Genomic DNA, 21,276 nt, shown 5'->3' with positions numbered 1-21,276 from the left:
CTCACACAAGCTTTTTTTAGATAAAACAACATGAACATGCCACACAAGGATTTAAGACACATCAAGCCACTTGGCTCTTTTATGTGAGAATAGAAAACATTTAACGTTCTGCTACAGAAAATCGACTGAGATCAGTCTCTCCCACCAGTACAGTCTGTTCCAGGCAGATAAGAAACAAGTGTTAGGAAAAGCCCAAAGCAGAACCAGTCTGAGCAGAAGTAGGAAAGAAACCTCAGAAGGAAATGCCAAAGAGAAATGGGAACCAAAGAGTTTCTCAAGCTGCTTGAGTTTAATTAATCAATGCTAAAAAAGCAAAGCACAAAAGAGAAAACCCCAAACCTGGCTGTCATCCCCAAGGACCCAGCTTCCTTGAACTTTTTTCTCAAGAGCCAAACTCAACAAAAGTCTTTCATTATTTCCCACATTTTATTTACTATTCCATTTCTTTTTAGGAAGCCCTTCACTTTGCATAGCAAATCAGCTGTGTTATTAACACTATGCTCATTAACAAAGTCCAAGTGTCCTAGAAAGTACATTAATGAAAGTCAGCAAAATCTGACAATGCCACAGAGATTTTTATTTTTCTGCAATTAGTCCTCTTAATTAAAATATTAATTCCATGGTGAGTAAGGCCAGGATCAGCATCATCTTCTAGCATATCATTAAATCAGTTTTGCTGAGAAGGAATCATATTAATTTTTTACACTGGTGGAGTAACTGTTCAACCACAGGTGTACACCAGTAGTTCAGCAGTAACACGATGTTCCATTTCTCAAAGCACCATTTGCATTAATAACATTCTTTCTCAGTAGCCTATTTACAATACAATATTGCTCTCTTCATTTAATTTACAAAAACCTTAATGAACAGCAAGGATTAGTTCTGCAGATCCTGTCTCATCACCTGTCTGCAGCAATATGATTCAGATTCCCTGAAGTCACCTACCACCAGCTCCACACTCCGTGCCTGGCCTAGCAGACCTCCCAGCCAGCCTGAGCTGGCAGCTTCTTGCCCCCTTGTCCCTTCCCCTCTCCATTTCCAGGATGTAGATGTTCCCATGGCTCCCACATGAGCAGCACAGCTACAACAAAGATTCCATCAGAGCAATTTCTTTACCAAGAAAGAGGGATACAAAGATGTCCTGACTTTTTTACTAGGGAGTCTTGCCTTCTATCAAGACCACAGTCAAATGCCTTACTTAAAGGACTTCTTATTCCAAGTCCAAAAGCTGTCCAGGCTGGAGTGCATTCTTGGAGTCCTTGGGCGCTTCTGCACCAATGCCAGAAGTGACACTCACTGCTGGCACAGTGACTGTGTGGAAACACAGAGGAACTGCTCTGCTCCACGTTTCTTCCACTAAGGAATGGTGGGGCTGCACAAAGGCAGTGGTTGTGACCAACATCACAGCTTGGGCTCCACCTTGTTCCCATCTTCTTCAGGATTTTCTAGGATTGCTCCCCAGCTGTATGAAAGAATCTTAGCCCTCATCCCAGCATGATAAAAAAACAAGAAAAGCCAATCTTCCATTTGCACACTTAAGAGAAACTCCAGCTCTGCTACTGTCCCTTTGTGGCTGCTGGCAGCCCTTCCACACATCCCACTTGTACTCTTTTCTCCTTGGGGCCTGCAGCCTTCCCAGGCATCACGAAGATGCTTCAGTGGTCACGGGCAGCCGCCACAAAGACGTTCAGCTCGACCACAAATACTGTATTGGCAGCAACACTCCTTCACTGTCCAGAAGATCATCCACCTCACCGGTCTCACAATTTCCTATGTGTCCATGTGAACTCAAAGACAAAAAATTACACAAATTGTTTTGTTGGAGGTTTTTTTTTTTTGTAAAGGCTCCAATTTTTGCTGCCTATCAGCACTGTCTCAGGATATTGCACAATGTTTTCTTTATTATAAAAAAAGTCTGTATCAGGCAGGAAGAAAAAAATTTTCTCAGGAGGCTAATGTGTATTATTGTCTGTAATTAGAGGTAAGTGGTTGCTTGTGTGGCCATCAGGAAGTGGAACCTGGCGAAAGTAAAACAAGGTGTTGTTAATGGCTTGACCTGAAACAGAATCTCCACCCTCCCTCCTCAAAAGCATGCATTTCTTTATCCTTGCACATTTCCTGGATGCCTTTTACCCAGCCTCTCACAGAAATATTACACAAATTTGGTTGCCTTCTTTCCTCTCTCCCCACTCACATAACCTTGCCAGCTGGCAAACTTCAACGAAATTTGAGAGAAAGGCAGAGGTCTAAAAAGTATCTACAGGCTTAAATGGGAAAAATCAAAGTAATAGAAAATCAAGTAGTTGCTAGAGAAGCAATTCTCTTATTGCCTAAAGAAGGGAAAGGTGAAGGCTCAGCTCTTTCACCCTGCTTGGCAGTAGCCTGCAGAGCAATAAGGAGCACTGCTGAAACCCTCCAGCACACAGTGCCTCTTCTTCAGTGTGCAGGCCAAGCAAAAGGAGATGTGAAACCAAAACCAGGACAGGGGGACTGACCAGACCTGGGAAACATGTAATTTTTGGAGCAATATGAAAATAAAAAGAATATAGTAAGGACAGTGAAGGGAATGTAAGACATCTAACAGACTCAGCTGCGTTAATTCAGTTTGTTAGAGAACTCTACTTCCTGACATTTTAAGTTTTCCAGCTATTTTTAAAAGCTGTTGAATCTCTGCTAATATGCGTGTCAAGGGGAGGGTCTATTGCAAATATCTTAAATTCTACTGTGACCAAGTCCCAGAGTTGTCCTTATCATCCATCCTCAGCTGTATCACTTAGAGAAATACTCAGAGGAAGCTTTCCTTACCGATGTGGATCTGTAAGAGCCCAGTCTGAAACGGCAAAAAATAATTTCTGCCACAAATCTTCCAAAGCCATGTAAAATTCCTGCAACATCAAACAAGAGTTAAATTGTAGTAGTAAGAATGTATTATTTATGGAAGCATTGCAACAAAGCTAACGTACCATACTTAGACAGGACACAGTGCAGTAAACCCATACATAAAACACTGAGAAATTAACATGAAGAATGGATATATCAAGGGCAGGGCAGGGGAAAGCTCTAACATTCTGAAATGCATCCAGAAAGCAAAGCTACCAAGTAAATGTAATTCCCTCTGCCAGCTTTCATGGCTGAAAATACATTGTGTGGGACAGAAATATCTGCTCTGAAAAGCAGCTCTTAGTTTGAAGCCTCTTTACTGAGCTCTCTTCCAATGAGAGCCAAGGAAAGAAGTAACTCATAATCCAGACTCCCTATTATGACTTGACCAGTAAGTGAATTGTGCCTTTACAACGTAGTTTACTTTCTTTGATGAAGCAAATCCAGCAGTGCTTTGACAAAGAAAATCTTCCCAATTACTTCAGATGGAAATTTTATCTCAACTTTTGTCACTGACTTAATTACTGGATCCCAACAACAGGAAATACACAGAATATCAGTATGTGTGTGTATACACGTATACACAGGTATATGTTTATCTACAGACAGATGTAGCCTTGCTCTTCCAGAAGTAAATTAACTTTGCTGTAGTTACCAAAAAGGAAACAAGAGGCCCTCAGAACACCAGAAATGCCATATTGGGACACCAAAACTGAGTAGCCTTCATGGCACATTTCAATGCACACAAACGAGCACTTTGTGTTAAACCTATTAATAGGACTCCCTGCAACTCATCCATAGCAATCACCATGATAAAAAAAAAAAAGGCAATAGAACTTAAGAAGGAATGCACTGATAATCACCTGTAGTTGAAAAAATTCCACCAATAATGCCACAGAGCCTCACTAAGAACTGCCAAAAAGGCATGTGTTCTTCTGTCACTGTCACCATAAGTGAACTGATGTCATATTTCATGAATATTCCTGACACCCCATGGCTGCCAGCTGCATGGTTAATTACTCTTTCCTGAAAGAAAAGACAGAAACACTTGTAAGTCACACTTGTTATTAGTCACAAGAAAATCAGCGTTACAAGATGGGATGACAGTGAGTTATTTAATCAGAGTTAGGAATGAACAGAAGACTGGGGAGTATCAAGGCCACTTTGATCGGTACCTTCCAAAAGTCAAACATCATGAACTACAAATTTACTTTCCCGGTCACTGGTCTGCTGTGCTGCATATCAATATTCACTGTTGTGCTTTGGTACTATTCTCTCAAGACTTGCTCACATGGTCCTTTAAACAGGATTTTTATAACTCAATTGGTGTTGGTACCTATAAGGATAATGCCACAGTCTTGGCCTAGCCTGTGAACTCAGGGGAGTGCACTGGTGTAATACTTGCCACAGCCATTCCTACTTTATTGGCCACTATGAATCACTTAACTCAGTGAGAGATCTTAATGAGATTTACTTGGTTCAACAGCCTTAGCAATGGCAGAATCCCCGGAGGATTTATATAAATCATACAATACCAGGAAGGCACCTTGAGGAACATTTGGTCCAACCTTTCTTGGCAAAAGCCTCTTTTCAAACTTTTTGTCAGTTACATCATATCAAACAACAGTCACACAGCAAGAAATACACCTCAATAAACCAATAAACACCCCAAACTCACTATGACTACCCAGCACCTCAGTCCTGATCTGAGAAATTTCTAGTTTCTTTTCATTTGCCGAATTGTCAAACCAAAAGACACCAACGAGGAGAGTGTGGCTGCTATAAATACCTACTTTTTAAAAAAGGTTTCAGGACAGAACACACCTCAACACAAGCTTCTTTCAAAAGTCTGCTGTCATTTTGTTTTTAGTGAAAGGTGCTGATAAATGCAATGCCAGGTAAGTCTGGCTGAAAATACCTAAGGACAGCAGAAAAGAACATAACGGACTGAAGACAAACTCAGCCATGCCTAAGCAAGTAAGAGCCAAAAAGACAAGATAAACAGGACTGAACAGAAAAGCAATATATCACAGCTCCATTTCTCTGTATATTTAACAGTCTGTGCTCAAAAACCACGCAGAATATGGTACAAAATAAAAAGCAGAATGCCACTTTGGAAAATGCAGGTTAAGCAACTTCTTCAGTTAGCTAGCATCATCAAAAACCATACTGCTTTTTATGCTACCACACCAAAATTAAAAGGATGCCAAAATAATGTATCAATAATGATAACAGGTCCCAGAAACTTTGCAATGGTTAAATAAAACAAACCAGTAAGAAATGCTTTCCATATTTCAAAGCATGACAACTGTCAGCATTTGGAGATGGATGATCAGTCATACTAAAAAGGGAGAGAAGACTAAAGGTTGTTAAACAGAACCTTGCCACTGGCAAAGTACAAAACTGTACTTTTGTTTGCTTTTCCTCTGTTATTTCCCTAAGCCTTACTGGTCTTTTGAGGTCAAATGGTGGAAAAAGAATATGAAGTTAAATAGAACATACAAAACTCCACCCTTAAAAGAAACAGAATTCTTTTTCTGCAAACCATTTTGATCTGCTTCCAGTTTCTACTGCTGCAGAAGATTTAACTTCTAAAAATCTTACTAAAATCTGCTAAAAACTACTAACCTTGCATCAGTGCTCAGTGAAGCCTTTCTAGAATTAAATCTTTTTAACATAAATAACTACAGTATCTCAACCATCAAGAATAGTGGAGAAGATTTGGCCCACACCTCTCAAACTCTGCTTCCCCATGTGCCCAACACTGGCAATTAAACCTCACTGCATTTCAGTTTGAGCCATGGTGTCTGACCACCTTTTTCCATGTCTGCATATGTGCCTACTCTTTCAAAATAAGTGCACTAAGGTGTTAATTGAATTGTTCTTAGTAACCTTTCTCAGCTCATCTAATAGAAGTATTTGGTTCCCTAACACAAATAAGCTCTGGAAGCAACCAGGCTGCACACTGAGGCAGCAAGAGCAAACAAGTACATAATGGACACTTTATCTCCATTATTTACAGGATCTTCTCCAAAGTAACGTGTGGTTGTAGCAATTCTTTATAAAAATACATCCCCACAAAAAACTGAAGAGCTAAGACTGGACAGTTAATTGAAAGAACAACTGTTACATAGGAAGAGAAAAAAACTGAATACAAGATGAAAAAAAAGGAACAATAAGACAAGCTGTTGACTGGCTTACAGAAGTCTAAGGGATGCCTTAGTTGTTGCAGATTGTGCAGAGAAAACACAAAGCAGATTGCTAAACCAGCAGGAGGTGGGAGTATACTGCATGACGAAATTCCTCTTCATTCTCTCCTTAGCCCAGCTTTCATGAGTTCTGGAGCAAACCTTTCCCTCCAGTGGCCTGCATGTCTGAGGTTGAACATCAAGACATCACCTCTATCCTACTTCCCCTACCTCAGTATTTTTTAGAGATTTTAGAAATTCCTCACGGAATTGTGAGGAAATAAAAAATTCTTCTCCCTTGGAGAACATCACAAACTGTAATACAGTGAACTTCCATCCTACTAATACCCACATTTTCTTTCAACCCAAGGCTCTCTTGTCACCTCTCACTTTACCTGTCATTTTTAATTAAACTTTTTTCTTTAATTAATTTTTTTTTCTTTTGGCTTTTGAATAAAAGATGAAAACAGAGTTCAATATCTGAAAAGACATCTAGCCAGTACACAAAAGGCTTTTCTCCTATTCAGCAGTCTTTAAATTGGTACTTTATGATATACACTATGATGCATTAACTACCCTTGTTATGGATTCAGAATTAAAAGCCTCTCAAAACCCAGAAGTGGAAGCTCTCTAGTCTTGAGAGTAATTAAATTTGGTAGTTCAGCAAAGGTTAAATAAGACAGCTGAGACACTTACATGTGATCAGTTTTTCATTCAAACTACCTGTTTCTGTTTCTTACGCTCCACAAGCAAGTTCAGGATGTTCAAGCGAGCTGCATGTTTGTTTGCTTCCCACATGGATAAAAAGCTAAAGATGAATTAAATATTTGTAAAGCTACACACTAGGTTACAGGCCTAAAATTTGGAGGATTTCACCACCACCACTATTCCAGTGAAGTGGAAATTACTGCCTATCGTTAATTCTAATATCAGACTTCAGATCTAAAGATGCAAAACATTAATAGAAGTTTGCATGTGTCACAAAGCATATATACATTTTTATTTTTTTTACCATCACTGCTGTACGAATTTCAGATAAACCTAGTGTACTAGAATGTTCTACAAAGAATCTCTTCATGTTAGAGTACTTTTCAAAACCATGGTACTGTTTTCACATTTGAACTTTTGTTATGAACAATCAGACTTTATCTCTATAGTTTTTTTTTTCTTCTACTTACCCTTTCTGTCACTGAAAATTGATGCGTTTCTGCTGAAATTTTGTATGTATGGAGTTTGGTTGGCACAACTGTGATAAAATATTGGAACATCTGATTGTCTAGAAGAAAAAAAAAAAAACTTAGACTGTTGAATCAGGAATAGTCAAAGGCCATCTGAGATATTCACAAATAAACCAAAGAAATAATAAATCAGCTAAGGCATTTGCACTAGGAACATTCTTCAAGGAATGCCAGCACTGCCAAAACTGCTTCAGCACCATCTGCACAAAGTTAGTTTCCATGGAAAAGACATATATCCCATTTATAGTCAGAAATTTATATTTTTTCCATGTCCTGAAAAGACTCACTAAGGTCAGGCCACTCAAAGCTTCAAATGAAACACACAAGTAGTGTTTTCTAGGGCTCTAGAACAAGTTTCACACTCTCACATGTTTCATGATGTATACAAATCTCAAAGTGGTCTGAATAGATTTTGGCCATTGAATTGTACCTACAGTGCTGGGAGCCCTTCTAAACTGGTTACAGATTTTCTCTCCATTACACTTAAAGAGAATTCTTCTAGAGCCATCAGCACACTCATGCATTTGCCCTTTGTGCAATTCCCTAAGGGAACAAACACCAATAGACTGAAGCAATTTATTTCAACTATACTAAACCATTCTGGCTATATGAACCAAGAACCAACTGGCTTTGAGACAACAGCAGCTGTAGAAGGTTCTGGGGTTCACTGTCACAGGGAATGCCAGTGGTGGGATGAGGCAGGTTACTACCCTGCTTTATTTATACATGAGGAAACAAACTGCTGCACAAACTCATCCTGTTTCATCACAAAACACACTTTGGAAGGGACAAACCAAATACAGGAATGGAATCCAAGGCTCCTGGTGCTATTTTTTAAACCAAATTAGGTTTATTTTTCCCCATCATGACAACAACCAGATTCTCCACTATAACATACTGCTGCAATATGGCCAGACATAGTGTAACTTCAACATAAAAAGCCTGGAAAAAAACGCAAATCACCTCCAAGGAAACAGCACAGAACAGCAATGCAGATATTAGAAAGAAATGCCCATTTAAGATGTCATGTAGGTATTGGAACAGGGCATTGCTCACTACCAAATTTAGCCTGACATGCTGCTTGTCAATCACAACATTTATGAGAAATGATAATACTTCAAATGTAACTATTGGGAAATTCAACAAAACAAGATTTTTTTTTAACACATAACACTTACGATCTGATGCAATTTTTTCTGTTCCATCCAATGGATTAATAATTCCTGGAATAAGCTCTCCAAATGACAAATGATCTATTCTATGGGAGAAGTTATAGGCTGAAAGACAATATAGAGAAATTAAGCATTTTTAAACTATGAGATTCTGTACTTAGAGAAAAAGATGCACCCATTTCCAACACTGAAATATTCTAATTAATGCATTTACCAAAAAACACTCTACACATCATTGGATCTACTCACACTTCAAAGAAAACTCAAATCCAAAGTATTTAATAAAAAAGTTAAATTTTTCTAGAAAAGAGCTTCTAAACCAAATTGTAACTATATTTGAATCAATGGTGGAGCTGAACAGAGTTATAATTTTATAACGGAGAACTTCTAGTTGGCCAAATACTTCTATTATTCTACAGTTGACGTTCTTGTAAGCAATTGCATTAAAAATACAAAAGTTTAGTAAATCAAATGTACAGAGGAAGTATAAGGCAGCTGCCAAGTCACTCCACTGCCTATGTGGCAGGTACTTAAGATGTATAAAATTATTAAAGTTGTGTTAACATAAATTCATGGGCAGACATCTGGAGGCATAACTAACTGTAACTATTTTAATCACATTAATTTTTCACAGTAAGTCACCTTGGCTTCACATTAAGTGAGGCAGCAAACACACATTTAATATCTAGACTCATAATCCAAAAATTAAGTTTCTAAGGAAAAAGGTTAGAAATTTTTAACCTTTTAAAAAGGTCTTTGAGGAAAGAGGTAGTGTGGACTGAAATACAGGAATTTCATTTGGCATCTACGTCACACCAAAGCACACCTGAGATTCCAGTGTTATCATTACTATAGAAGCAACCTAAAGATAATCTTAATGGTGTTAAATGTATGAAAGCAAATTGTTACAGAGTGAGATCATTGCAAAGAATGTTCTTGACTTTGTTTTTGCAATGCAATTGCACAGCTAGAACATCTTTAAAACAGCAACCTAACATGAACTAGAAGACAGCACTCTGACTGAAATGAATCATATTGGTATGGAGATGACAGAAGGAACTTACACTCATGGCTTACAAGGGCTGCCAAGTGTGCATGGCCTCGGGGGTGTGGTATTGCCCTGAAGAAAGAAACAAATGTTTTAGGAATTCACACAGGACTATGTAGAAAAATTACCTTTCCTCCTCTATTTCAATAAACACTTTATAATATATTTACATATCTTCATATGTATAGCATAATATATATATGCTTAAATATATGTAATCTACATATATAGATATAGATATGTTTTAAAAACTGGTATCTATTGTCTATATCTATATAAAACCTAAATATGACATTTTTATTACTGTCAAGTACAGACAGACTGAACAGCAAGGTTAGGAATCTTGGATTCACAAAAACCCTCTTAGACAAAACTAGTGTCTTGCATTTCTAGAAATATCAAGAGCTCATCAAGTCACTATACTTCTGGAAGTCACCAAGTCCTATGATATGAAAAGCTGCAGAACTGCCCAAGTGAAACTCTTGAAAGAGTTTCCATCCTATAAAAGACTGAAATTCATAATGACTACATTACATGCAACAATGCACTGCATGGTTCTGGCAATTTATGAAGAAAATTAACAGTGCAAGAATAGGTATTACATAGGAAAAAATACCAAGCATGAGTACAGGAAGGTCAATAAAACCCAGTCATTAAGTGAAGCATAAAAGCACACACACATACACATACAAGCACTATATAGAATGTAGAAGTCAAGGGATTTTTTATTTTCAGGAATTGGACAGAACATACTTGCCCACAGTTATGTGAAAGTTCCCTGCCACTTTATTGACATAGAGATGACCATGAATTCTGCATGCATCTGGAGACTGTAATGAATTATCTTCCCTGTTTAAATAAAAACAAACATTGAAAGTACTTGAGAATATTCACTGTCTAGCAGAAATAACAGCAGTACAGTTAGACCTCTTTTAACTGGCATAAAGATACAGCATTATCATCTACCTGTCCTTATTGTATCTTGAATTTAGCAGAGATGGTGGAAGGGAGGGAAACTAGTAAAGGTCAGTTTGATGAAACCAATGAGCTTTCATTCATATTTGTATTTGGAGATCTGGCCTACAAGGCTGGCTTAGGATATCTGAACACACAGAGAACATTAGACCATAGGTATGTCTGCCCCAGGGATTTATATTTTCCCACTTCCTTCTACCAAAAAAGGCTCCTTGGGAAATTTTTAATGCTACAACGAACAGAACCAAATACATTTTGGTCACACAAACAGCACTGCAGCAAGAAGAGCTTTCAACTTTATTCCTTACAAAAGCTTCCACTCCTTACTCATGTTGTGATGTCCACAACACAAAATCTAATTCCAAATCTGCTCTTTAGAGGGAGATGAAAACCAACTTTTTTTAAACACATCTCAAGCATAAATACCATTTCAAATACTGCACTAACAAGCAACACAGAGGCACAGAAGGATTTAATTAATCTCAAGACATCAAGCAAATGAGAAAAAAAGATTTTTGAGCCATCTTCAGGCTTGCCTTAGGAAGGAGGAACACATTTGATCCTCAGAAGGCAGATTACAACGCAGGAAGTGTGTATGGCAGCTTTGGTGTTTGCTTGGTTTTATTCAGGTTTTTTGTTGTTGTGGGTTTTTGTTTTTTTTTTTTTTTGGGTTTTTTTTTTTTTTTTTTTTTTTTTTTTTTTTTTTTTTTTTTTTTTTTTTTTTGGGTTTTTTTTTTTTTTTTTTTTTTTTTTTGGTTTTGGTTTTTTTTTTTTTGTTTTTGTTTAGTGCTGTTTCTAAGCAGAGAAAATTTCAGCTTTCATGTAGAAAGTGTTCTTCCATTAGGGGGAAAAATAAAATTATATAGCATCTAGATTCAGCAGACCAAACAATCTATGCACTAATCTCTTAACATTTCTGAGTAGCTGGAATTAAGTGCAAACAGCAAGCTTTCTCCATACAATCTTAAAAGTGTTATCTTAGACCCAGGAATTAACAAACAAAACACATGTGTATTCAAAGGTTGATTCTTTTAAAATCATGAAGCATTATGCACAGGTAATACCAGCACTACTTTTAAAAGCTGTGGACAGAAAGGTAGTTTTAAAAAAAGACTCTCATTTAGTATTGCTGTGGCATTACTCATTCCCATTAAGAAGGAGGCATCAAACCACATGGAATAAAAAGGTGTGTGCATATATTTGCTCATGTCTATATAACTATGTCTATGTACCTGTAAGCACACACACAAAACCTGGAAAACTGCTCCTGTTTGGAAACCCCAGAGGTTTTCATTAAACAACAGCTCTCCAAAGCAAGCATCAAGTACACTATTTTAAAATTCATTAAAAAGCAGCAAGATATTTTCTTACAACCTTGTCTTCTGGGGGTAGGATGTAATCATACCCACAATAAAATGTTAAGTCTAATTCACAGTTTTGGAGGAAATGGCAATAATTTCACAAAATCCCAGTTTTTCTTACCGTGGTGGTAGTGCTGTAGAAGCACTTTTAAATGCACTTTTGAATATCACATCTTGAAGAGAGTGTTCTTCCTGCAGCCTACTCTGAATTAGTTGCAGCATCCTAAAGATTAGAGACAAGTGTAAAAGCATGCAACAGTAAAACAAAATCCAGCTTCACAATTCATCATTGGCTTCAATTGCAAGTTGCAAGTCAGGAACTTAGCAAAGTCGACGACAGTAATAAAGCATTACATTAAACTTTGGGAATAACATTTTATACAGAATTTAAAGCTCAGGTGATCACAGCAGTGTGTTACCAAAATACTAGGACTAGCCAGATTCCCAAATAAGCATCACAACTATTACAAGATTATCACTATAGTGGGCACACACAACACCAAGATATTAAAGTGATAAACACAGTGTCAATTAAGTTATAGGAAATAATTAATTTGCTTTTGCAAGAACGTGCCAATTTGTTACAATGGCTCAGCTTTGACATTTAGATGCCTATTTTACACATTTGATTCCATGATTTTAACTCGTGCTATCAAGCATTCATTTGGAAACAGAAGCTGAGCGACTCCATACATCTTGACATGATGTATGACCTCAAATGCATGACCTCATTGAACAGTTAAGTCCTAAATCAATTTTCTTTTTCCATAACAAAGATCTTAAATGATGAGGAAAGCCAAGTAACTTAGTACCTTTTTGCAGGTTTGCATTCTTAAATTACAAGCAGGAGGTATTAGACTCAAGACACAGTTGTGTCAGGTACCTCTGGTGTACTTCAAAGTCACTTCCAGTACAAATAATACAAACCATAAACATATCCCTCAGTGCCTTACCTTTGCAATTCTTTTTGTTGTGGGGTGAGCTCAAATGGTACCTGGAACAAAAATAACACATCTAATAAAACACACAGAATGCATCCGTTCCATAAAACCCAGAAGAGAATTAGGGTGTTGGTAAAGAGCTATAACCAACCTCACACATGGTACCACAGAGTAGTTTAAGAAAGGACTTTGCAGTTTAAGTAATCCATTTTGTGCTCGAGTATAAAACATTCTGTCCCTTCCCAGCCAGAACTGCAAAGGAGCAATCTTTGAAAGACAAGGGTCCAGGTGCAGATTGCATATTTCTAGGCTCATCCCACATGAAGCACTAAAGATAAGCCACCAGACCTGCTATGCTTCATCAGCATTACATGATCACTAGTAACATCTGTTCACCAAGTTCCTGGTTAACACAAATGGAAACCCTGGTTAACACAAATGTGCTCAGTAAATTCAATTGCAATTAATGCTCAAATGTACCCAGAAGCTATGGACAAAAGAGATCAACTATGGAATGTTCCTCTAAGAGGTTGGTGGAGAAAAAACCACAAGCAAGCAAACCAGACCAGTGGTGCTTTGCACCAAGAGAAATTCAATTTTTAAATAAAAAGGTCAGAATCAACTTACTGGTTCATAGATTAGCCCATCTGCGGAGGCAACCATTGTTTCTGCCAAATCCAGAACATCAGCCCCCACATCTGTTTTAAACAGGGAGAAATATTAAGCCACATAGATGATCAAGGACAAGCAAAAAAAAATCAGGCTGAAATGAAGTTTCACAGTGATAAACTTCAGCATATGTTTTTGTTCCTTCAACCTATTTAACCATCAGTATCAGCTGAGGGACACTGACCAAAAACTTCAGGTCTGCAGTATTTTCACACTGATTTAACACCTACAGAGAAGTTGTATGAACCACACATACAAGCTTTCTAGGATCTGCTATGCATAAATATTTTCTCCTGTTTTACAATCACTGAACAGAGACCAAGACTAGTCAAATCAGAGGATAAAAATTTATTTGCAAAAAATAACAAAAGAACCACTGACATACAATTAATGCTAATTACACTAATTACAATTAATGCAAGGTTTAAACTAGGCAGCAGAAGTACATCCTGAAAATTTGCTTGCATTCCTGGTAGAAGTAGTATTCTCTCTTCTCTCAGTCCAGGACAAGCAAGACTGAACACAATTAAAGTTCATTACCTAAATGATGTCAAAATAATACTAATTATTGCCTTTAATAAGGAGGCATCCCTCTTATGTTCACCAGCAGGATGAAATTACATGATGGTTCAGCGCTGTTAACAACAGACAAGCTTAATATATCCCAAGTTCATAAATAAATAGAAATTGTTATAAATTCCTGCTGCTGATTTGTGTCTCACAATGAGCTTTTAGAATATTTCAGCTAACGAGAGACTGAACAACAGATCCTGTTCCTGCTAACAGACAAAGCAAGGTTCTGCAAGATAAGAATGAGATGGCACAGATATTCTTCTTTACATTTCTTACTAGTTCCTTCAATGAGTCATATGCCATCAAGATCACTACATGCCATTAAGATCTGGTAAAATATTCTGAACAATATCCAACTATATTGTCAGCAAGTGTGCTCTCTGAAGAGGCTTTAAAGTGTTTAAAAACTTTCCTTGATGGAATACTTACATTGACACCTCATGGCAACTGTAATATCAATATTGATCCTTAATTTACTGGAAAGAAAAAAAAAGCAAAAATCCACTAAGTAACACTGAGTACAAGTATAAAGAAAAAAAACCTCAGACTACCTGCTGAAATACAAGAAAGTACCAAAATTTATACTAATAAATATAAAGCTGTTTAAAATGTGGGTGAAGCAACATGGATTTTTAGAGGATGTTAAAGCACTTGTAACTTAAGAGATAACCTCCATCACACCAAAAGTCTGATTGTATGGCATTCTCCAACACTCTGGGCATTTCCTATTGGTTTTCATGTTAGTTTCACAAAAGTAATTTAAACTATAAGGAATAAACTCCCTCACTATAGTCACAGGATTCTGTTCTCAGGGAGCTTCCTCTGGGACTTAGCTGACCTCAAGCAAATCACATAAGCAAGGGATTCAACACTGGCTCAGCTTGGGTCAGACAGGGTCAGTAGAGGAGAAAAGCAGTTAAAATTATACCAGTCTCCATTGGTTCAAACTGTGAAGAACCACAGGCTGAGTGATTAGCCCACAATCAAACTGGGGAATCTGTAGTAGGACATACCCCAAATCCCGTAACAGTCTCTTAACTGACAGACTACCCTTCCTTCCTGTGTGACAGCTTCACTTGGGATATAACCTACTTCAGCAAAGACCTGAGTGTGAAATCCCAGCTGTCTGAATGGATTTACTATCATTTGAGTTTTTGATGCAGCTCCCTCAAATTTTTCTTTTTTTTTTGTTTTTACAGAAACCTTCCTTATTTCTGATGTACAAGACATCCAATTAATATATGTATCTTTAGCCTGTTACCACAGCAACTACCCAGCTCTTCAAGTTATTTCAGTTCAGTTAGTTCAGTTCGTGGGTGCCAGTGTCAGACCATGACACAGACACACAACATTCAGAGGTGTTCAGGGCACTAAATCTGCATTAACTTCACAGGGACTCACGGGCGCATGACCAGCTCTGGAGGAAAGGCAAACAAGTCCTGACAGGCACATGAAACCAAGAGGGGGGACTGTATCTTGAGACAAAATTAGTAGCAACCTCTAAATAATGCTGTCCAAGTTCTGAGTGCTTCAGGCTCACCTCCAGCAGCACAAAGTATAATGGCAACATACTAACCACATGAACTGGAGAAAGGCTCCTGCCACAGTGGGTGGGTTTACCTACCTGATGCGGAGTTACATCCTACAATCTTCTCTGAACCCTTACCAAGTAATTCCTAAGAGCTCCTTCAATAACAAACCTATACTATTTTAACTTCTTCATTGCAGAAATCTCAATTTATCTTATTCATAGATTACATAGAAGAAAATGTCCCAAAACAATCAACACATGAAAAATCGAATCCCTGAAGTATTTAATTTGCAATTTCAATTATGAATTGCCTTCAAGTCACATGAACATTTTAAATCTCTTCTTCCCTGAAATGCAGGCAATTAACATTTTAAAAAGAAGTATAACAAACAAAGTTACCTAGTAAAATCCTTGTCTACTTCATATTCATATTTCATCCATGTGTCCCGGTACACCATGAACTCCATTATAGTCAGGAAAGCTATCGTTGTAAATGCTATCAGAGAAACTGGTCAGAGGAAAAACAGTAGAAATTCAGACTGTGAGAAGTACTATCCAGAAACATAAGCAGAACAAAATTCTAACAATTCCAGAGCATTACCAGTACAACACTGGTATCTTTGATTTAAAAACCCAAAACCTGCTCTTAGAAAGTTGTTTTCATAATGATAGTATTTGTTTTCAGGCAGGAGTGGAAAAGAGTAAGACCCACCTTTGCATCACAAAGTACTTTTTAAGTACAGTCAAATACTGGAATGATTAGGAGGCCATGAAATCCCTGTATGGAAAATCTAAGAACAGACTAGCTCATCCTCCACATATAAAGCACACTGTCAGGGATGGTCTAGGAAAACTTAATCCTAACTCCTGGCATGAAAGAAGGCAGTGCATCTTGAAATTCCTTCAAGCCTCCACTTGTCTACAAGTTAAGTTTTCATAACAATTTTTTTTTATATCAAGTTTTAGACTCAATAAGCTAGCAGACAACAGAAATAAGATGCATTATATTACTTGTGTATAGCAGCATAGTCATGACTCCCATCCCAATATTTCAAACAAGTCTCTCTCTGGCAACAAGGAACAGGCAGCTATCCATTCTACCAATAAGTGAAGAACATGAAATTATTTTTAGGATGAAAACTAATTGGTGTATTTTAATGGTACGTGTGCTTCACTTATCTCCAAGGCAGCCTACTCATCACATTTGCAAAGCTGAAAGTGCAAGGGGAAGATCACCCTGCTGCACATTCAGAAACACAGTAATAGATGCACAGAAGCACCTGCTATGCCCCTTTTATTAAATCATGGTTTTCATAAGCTTGAAAACACTTCAGTTATGGAGCATAGTAGCAATCTGTACAGCTTATTGGCACTGTAAGTTTTTTCATTTACGTTCTGTGGAATATCTCTATGGAATCTGTGAAGGGCAATATGAGAAAAAACAAGCTCATTGTTGATAGGCTTCAACTCCCGACACAGCGGTCCCCAAGCCAGAGGTGGGAGCAGGGAATAAAGGCACTGCCCTTGGGATTCAGGAAAGAAGCTATTGGCTGTTGCATGGATCAGCAATGTTTCCAGTCCTAGCTTTCAGCTGACACTATGTAACACTCACACATATGAAATACTTCACGTCAACTGCACTAATCAGTTAATTATCCTGGCTCTCAATTTCTTCTGGAACCAGCAGGCCAGGCTCACCCTGGCTATGCAACAAAAGGAAAGCTGGAGCCATATCAGCTATCCAGAGCCACACAAACACAGTAAGAGCCACAGCTGCTTTCTGGATAATTCTGAGCAAACATATGTGTGGATCTGAACACGAAAAAGTCTTGTAGAATTTTCTTTCCTGAAGGGTCTCCCAGCCCCAGAGCTGGAGTTTCAGCCTGTTTGAGAGATCAGTACTCCTTCTGCAATGGGTTTGAAGGCCGTGAAAGTCTGAGAATAGTCTATGTTTTAGATCCCTATCACATCAGAAAGTAAGCCTGACACTTTAATCCTGAATGAGACAGGAATATTATATTGAGATTTCACAATGGCACAGAAAAAGACAATCATATATTGTCATTTATAAGGTTACTGGGATAAAACAAAAGAATGTTAAAGTAACTTCTGGTGTTGAGAAATCCTTAAGGACCACTCACCAAAGCAAAGGTCCCGTGAACGGTGATGCTATACTACAAAAAAGGATTCTTTAAGCATTTGGTGTTTTTATGCAAATAACAGCATAGAAAAACTACACTTGTTTCCTCAGGAACTGGGACTAACATTAACAAAGAATTATTTAAACACTTCTTAGAGATTATTTAATATACAGTAATCCTTTAATTATTAACAGTGCACTTGAGGAAACAGCAAAGTAATATATCACCTTCTGATATTTACTTCTACACTATAAATGGCATAACAATTTCAAAGGCTTATCTGTAGGTTGCAATTGCTTCCTCAACTTTTTTATTCAACTGAGTTTTAGGCATAATCACACACCAGAGAGATTTTTGTCCTCCACCTCTAAGTGCTAGCAGTTTCCTATCTGCAAATAATTCCAGCAGTCCAAGAGATGAAGTCATTATTTTCAAATCAGGCTACCTCTAACTCAGCTCAACTTAAAGACACAATTTTATGATCAGATACATAAAGAAAGGTCTTTTTACAGCTCCAGCTTTTTCAGAGAAGCTCAAGTGACTAATAGGAAAAGTACAAGCACATGTCCTGGATAAAAATGTTTAGTCCTTCAAAGGGCTTTCTTTCCTTACTCTTTAAAATCTAGTACACCTTCAAGACAAAAGCTTTAGAAAACTGCTCTTCATCCTGATGCTCAACTTATCTGTCTCTGGAAAACATTTTTCTACTTTTGCAAAAAGTGGAGTGTTGCATAGTGTTGAATCCCATCATCATTTCAGGTCATGCTTACTCAGTCTCACCCAGAAACCTGACACCAAGAAAAGAGCTTGGTGAGACAACAAATGACAAAGTTTTATTACAGCCTTGGCACAGTGCACTTCCAGTTGCAACTGGTTAGAAGTTTTTATTTCTAACCTTTACACTGGGTTGAGTCTCACCAGCTTTATACAAAGATCTCCCTTCAGATCAATGATGGATCTGTTTCCATAAGATACTATGTCTCTACTTGAAGGGGATGAGCTCAGTCAGTCCACCAAAGAATTCAAGAAACCAATTTTGGCTAGTTTCAAGTGAACACAGATGCCTGTCTTCCTCATGCTGAAGTTTCTATCAATATCAGCATCTCAGCAAGGCCTACCTGTGCCTCCGCTCGCTGAAGTCTCCACATAGCTTTCAGGAACCTTTGGAAAGGCATCCAATTCTTTCATCAAATTCAAGGTCTTCTTCCGATTCAGTCGCCTCATCTTCAGCACACTCCTCCACCTCCTCCTTCATATATTCCCTCTAATGTGAGAATAAATTGTGATTAGAAGACACAAGCAAGATTGCTCAAACTGAATGGCTTTAACAGAAAGCAATAATAAAGCCATTCAAACCCCAGAAATATGCTTTCAAGAAATACATGCTAGACAACTGGATGGTCACTCTTACTTCAAGACAATTGTTAAGATTGGACTGTAAGCAGCAGTGTCCAGGCCAGCCACATCCAGCACATTCACCATTTTATTATCACTAATTTCTTTCTCAATTAAGTTCTTACTGGTAGTGAATAGATCACATTTTAAATAAAAAATTAAAAAAAATTCAAACTCAGTCCTGAAGTATATTTGCTAAACAGACCTGATAGTGCACAGAAGTCACTGACTTAGGAGGAAATATCTAATAGGCTGCATAAACTTCAGAAGATGTCAGACAGCTCTGGGCTCCTACATTCAGCCAATGTGGGCATAAATTGTATCTCAAAGAAAAAAAAAGGTGCATTTCACATTTTTACAGGCATAGAATATTGTGATCATAAAATGACCTTTTTTCTTCCTCTATAAAAATACTTCTCAAAGCAAGTCATGGATCAAATCCTAACTCCATCCTTCAGAATAATGTCTGTACATGATATGATCTCTGCTTGGAGTCATGTTAAGCAGCTAGATGCTGAGAAAAACAGCTTGCCCTGGAAATACTGTCTAAAACCATTTCCAAATCATGCAAATATGCTCAGAGCCTAATCCTGCCAATACACTGCAAGTTTTAACAAGTTGACACTGTTGTTTTTCTTCTAGAGAACTGCTGAACTTCACCCTGAATTTCTGAAGCTATGAAAGCCATCATGCATTTACTGTATTCTGAGAACATGTCATCTTATTGTTCCTCATTTAAACACTATAAGATGAGCAAGCTAACCTATACTGCCAACACATGAGACAGCTCTTATCATCATCTTATAGAAAAATCTCTGAACTCATCTACCCTGTTTCAAGAGAACATCAAATCTCTGGCATGTCCTAGTGAAATTACTCGAGATCTATTCCCTGCTCTGCCCCTTCCTGGTGCTGAGCAGACTTTGTACCATGTATAACAAAGCAATAGGCTCTACTGGAAATGAAAACTCACACAAGAAAAATCATCTATTCCTCCAACTTTCTCATTAAACAAATTGACTTCAGACACAGACTCTGCACTTGGTCAGGCTGCAGAGATCAACAAAATGGTACCGTGGGTGTTGCACAGGATTCAAAGAAACCACAGTTGGAGTGGGCAGAGAAGATAAGTGCTGGGACAGGCTTTTAGTTATACAGCATTAAAAAAATAATCAGGAAGCACAGATATGGCAAAGCAGCTGCCTGAACACAACTGAAGTCATAACATCAGTAAGCACAGAGGAAACACCAGCAGGGCTTGCCTGTTATCCTACACACACAGCAAGGAAGCCAACATAGCACCCCTTTCATTTTCTGCATATCTTCCCTGCTATCGCATGTGTATGAGCACACCGTAAAGAGGCACAAGATAAACACAGGGAATTTGAGACCACTTTACTAAAAAACTTTCTAAATCATCCTGCATCAGTAAGTATGTGGATATTTGTAATCCAGCTAGAAATATGCAATCTGTTCACTGGTTCTTTAATCGCACACAGACTCACTTTCAGCTACAAACCCAGACGGAGACCTGATGCCTTCCCCCTACCCATCTCCACACATGAACTACAGACATACCAAAAATATGGAGTCCACTGCTATGAAAGTACGGTATTATGAATCCAAGAGCCAACTGCGTTAAGAAACATTATCAGTATTATTATTCACTATAAATAAGGGACAAAGCAAAGCACAAATGCCACTCGAGACCAGAGGCCCGCTCTTAGCCACGCAACTCCGCCCCAGCATCGGGCTTCGGGCAGTTTTCTCTTTCCCGGACAACCTGGCAGCGAAGCCGCTACCGGCGCGTCCCAGCACCCGCTCCCACGGGCGCGGAGCGGCCCCACGCCTGAACGCCCTGCCGGGGGCTCGGGCCCGGCTCCCCACGCCGAGGGAGGCCCCGGCCGCCGGCTCGGAGCGCGCACACCTGTGCGGGCCGCGGGCGCTCCCCGCCGCCGCCACGCACCGGGCAGCCGCGGGACGGGACAGGCCGCGCCCCCGCCCTCCCCTACCTCTCGCTTCTGCCGCCGCTGCCCAGCGCCGCGGGCGAGGCCAGACGCTGGAGATGAGCCGCAACGCGCTGCCCGGCGCCCGCCCCGCTGAGCATGGCACCGCCGGCCGGGGCGGGCTCGCTCCGCCGCCGATGCCCGGCGGGAGCCGCGGG

The 21,276-nt window shown here is 38.8% G+C and overlaps 1 protein-coding gene across 1 annotated transcript; it reads right to left on the bottom strand.

Moving 5' to 3' along the window:
- Positions 1-270: 270 nt before the first annotated feature.
- ERGIC2 (ERGIC and golgi 2) lies at positions 271-21,270 on the bottom strand. The gene is made up of 14 exons (XM_041405452.1): positions 21,125-21,270; positions 18,836-18,981; positions 15,976-16,084; positions 14,475-14,521; positions 13,431-13,501; positions 12,816-12,856; positions 11,984-12,085; positions 10,280-10,375; positions 9,543-9,598; positions 8,485-8,583; positions 7,247-7,344; positions 3,744-3,906; positions 2,806-2,885; positions 271-2,018 (listed from the first exon to the last, which is right to left on the bottom strand). Exons 2-14 carry the CDS (start codon positions 18,939-18,941, stop codon positions 1,953-1,955), a joined length of 1,134 nt encoding a protein of 377 aa, XP_041261386.1. The 5' UTR covers positions 18,942-18,981; positions 21,125-21,270; the 3' UTR covers positions 271-1,952.
- Between the last annotated feature and the right edge of the window lie 6 nt (positions 21,271-21,276).

The sequence above is a fragment of the Onychostruthus taczanowskii genome, unplaced genomic scaffold (assembly GCF_017590055.1).
Source record: "Onychostruthus taczanowskii isolate IOZ18803 unplaced genomic scaffold, ASM1759005v1 scaffold23, whole genome shotgun sequence".
Lineage (NCBI taxonomy): Eukaryota > Metazoa > Chordata > Aves > Passeriformes > Passeridae > Onychostruthus > Onychostruthus taczanowskii.
Note: the sequence above shows the minus strand (reverse complement) of the source record. Positions and strands in the feature narration are given on the sequence as shown.

Coding starts and splice junctions, on each gene's coding strand:
- ERGIC2 (XM_041405452.1), bottom strand. CDS start 18,941: ATGAGGCGACTGAATCGGAAGAAGACCTTGAATTTGATGAAAGAATTG. Junction 10,376..11,983: donor TCTACAGCACTACCACCACG/GTAAGAAAAACT, acceptor TTATTTAAACAG/GGAAGATAATTCATTACAGT. Junction 7,345..8,484: donor AGAAAAAATTGCATCAGATC/GTAAGTGTTATG, acceptor TTTTTCTTCTAG/ACAATCAGATGTTCCAATAT.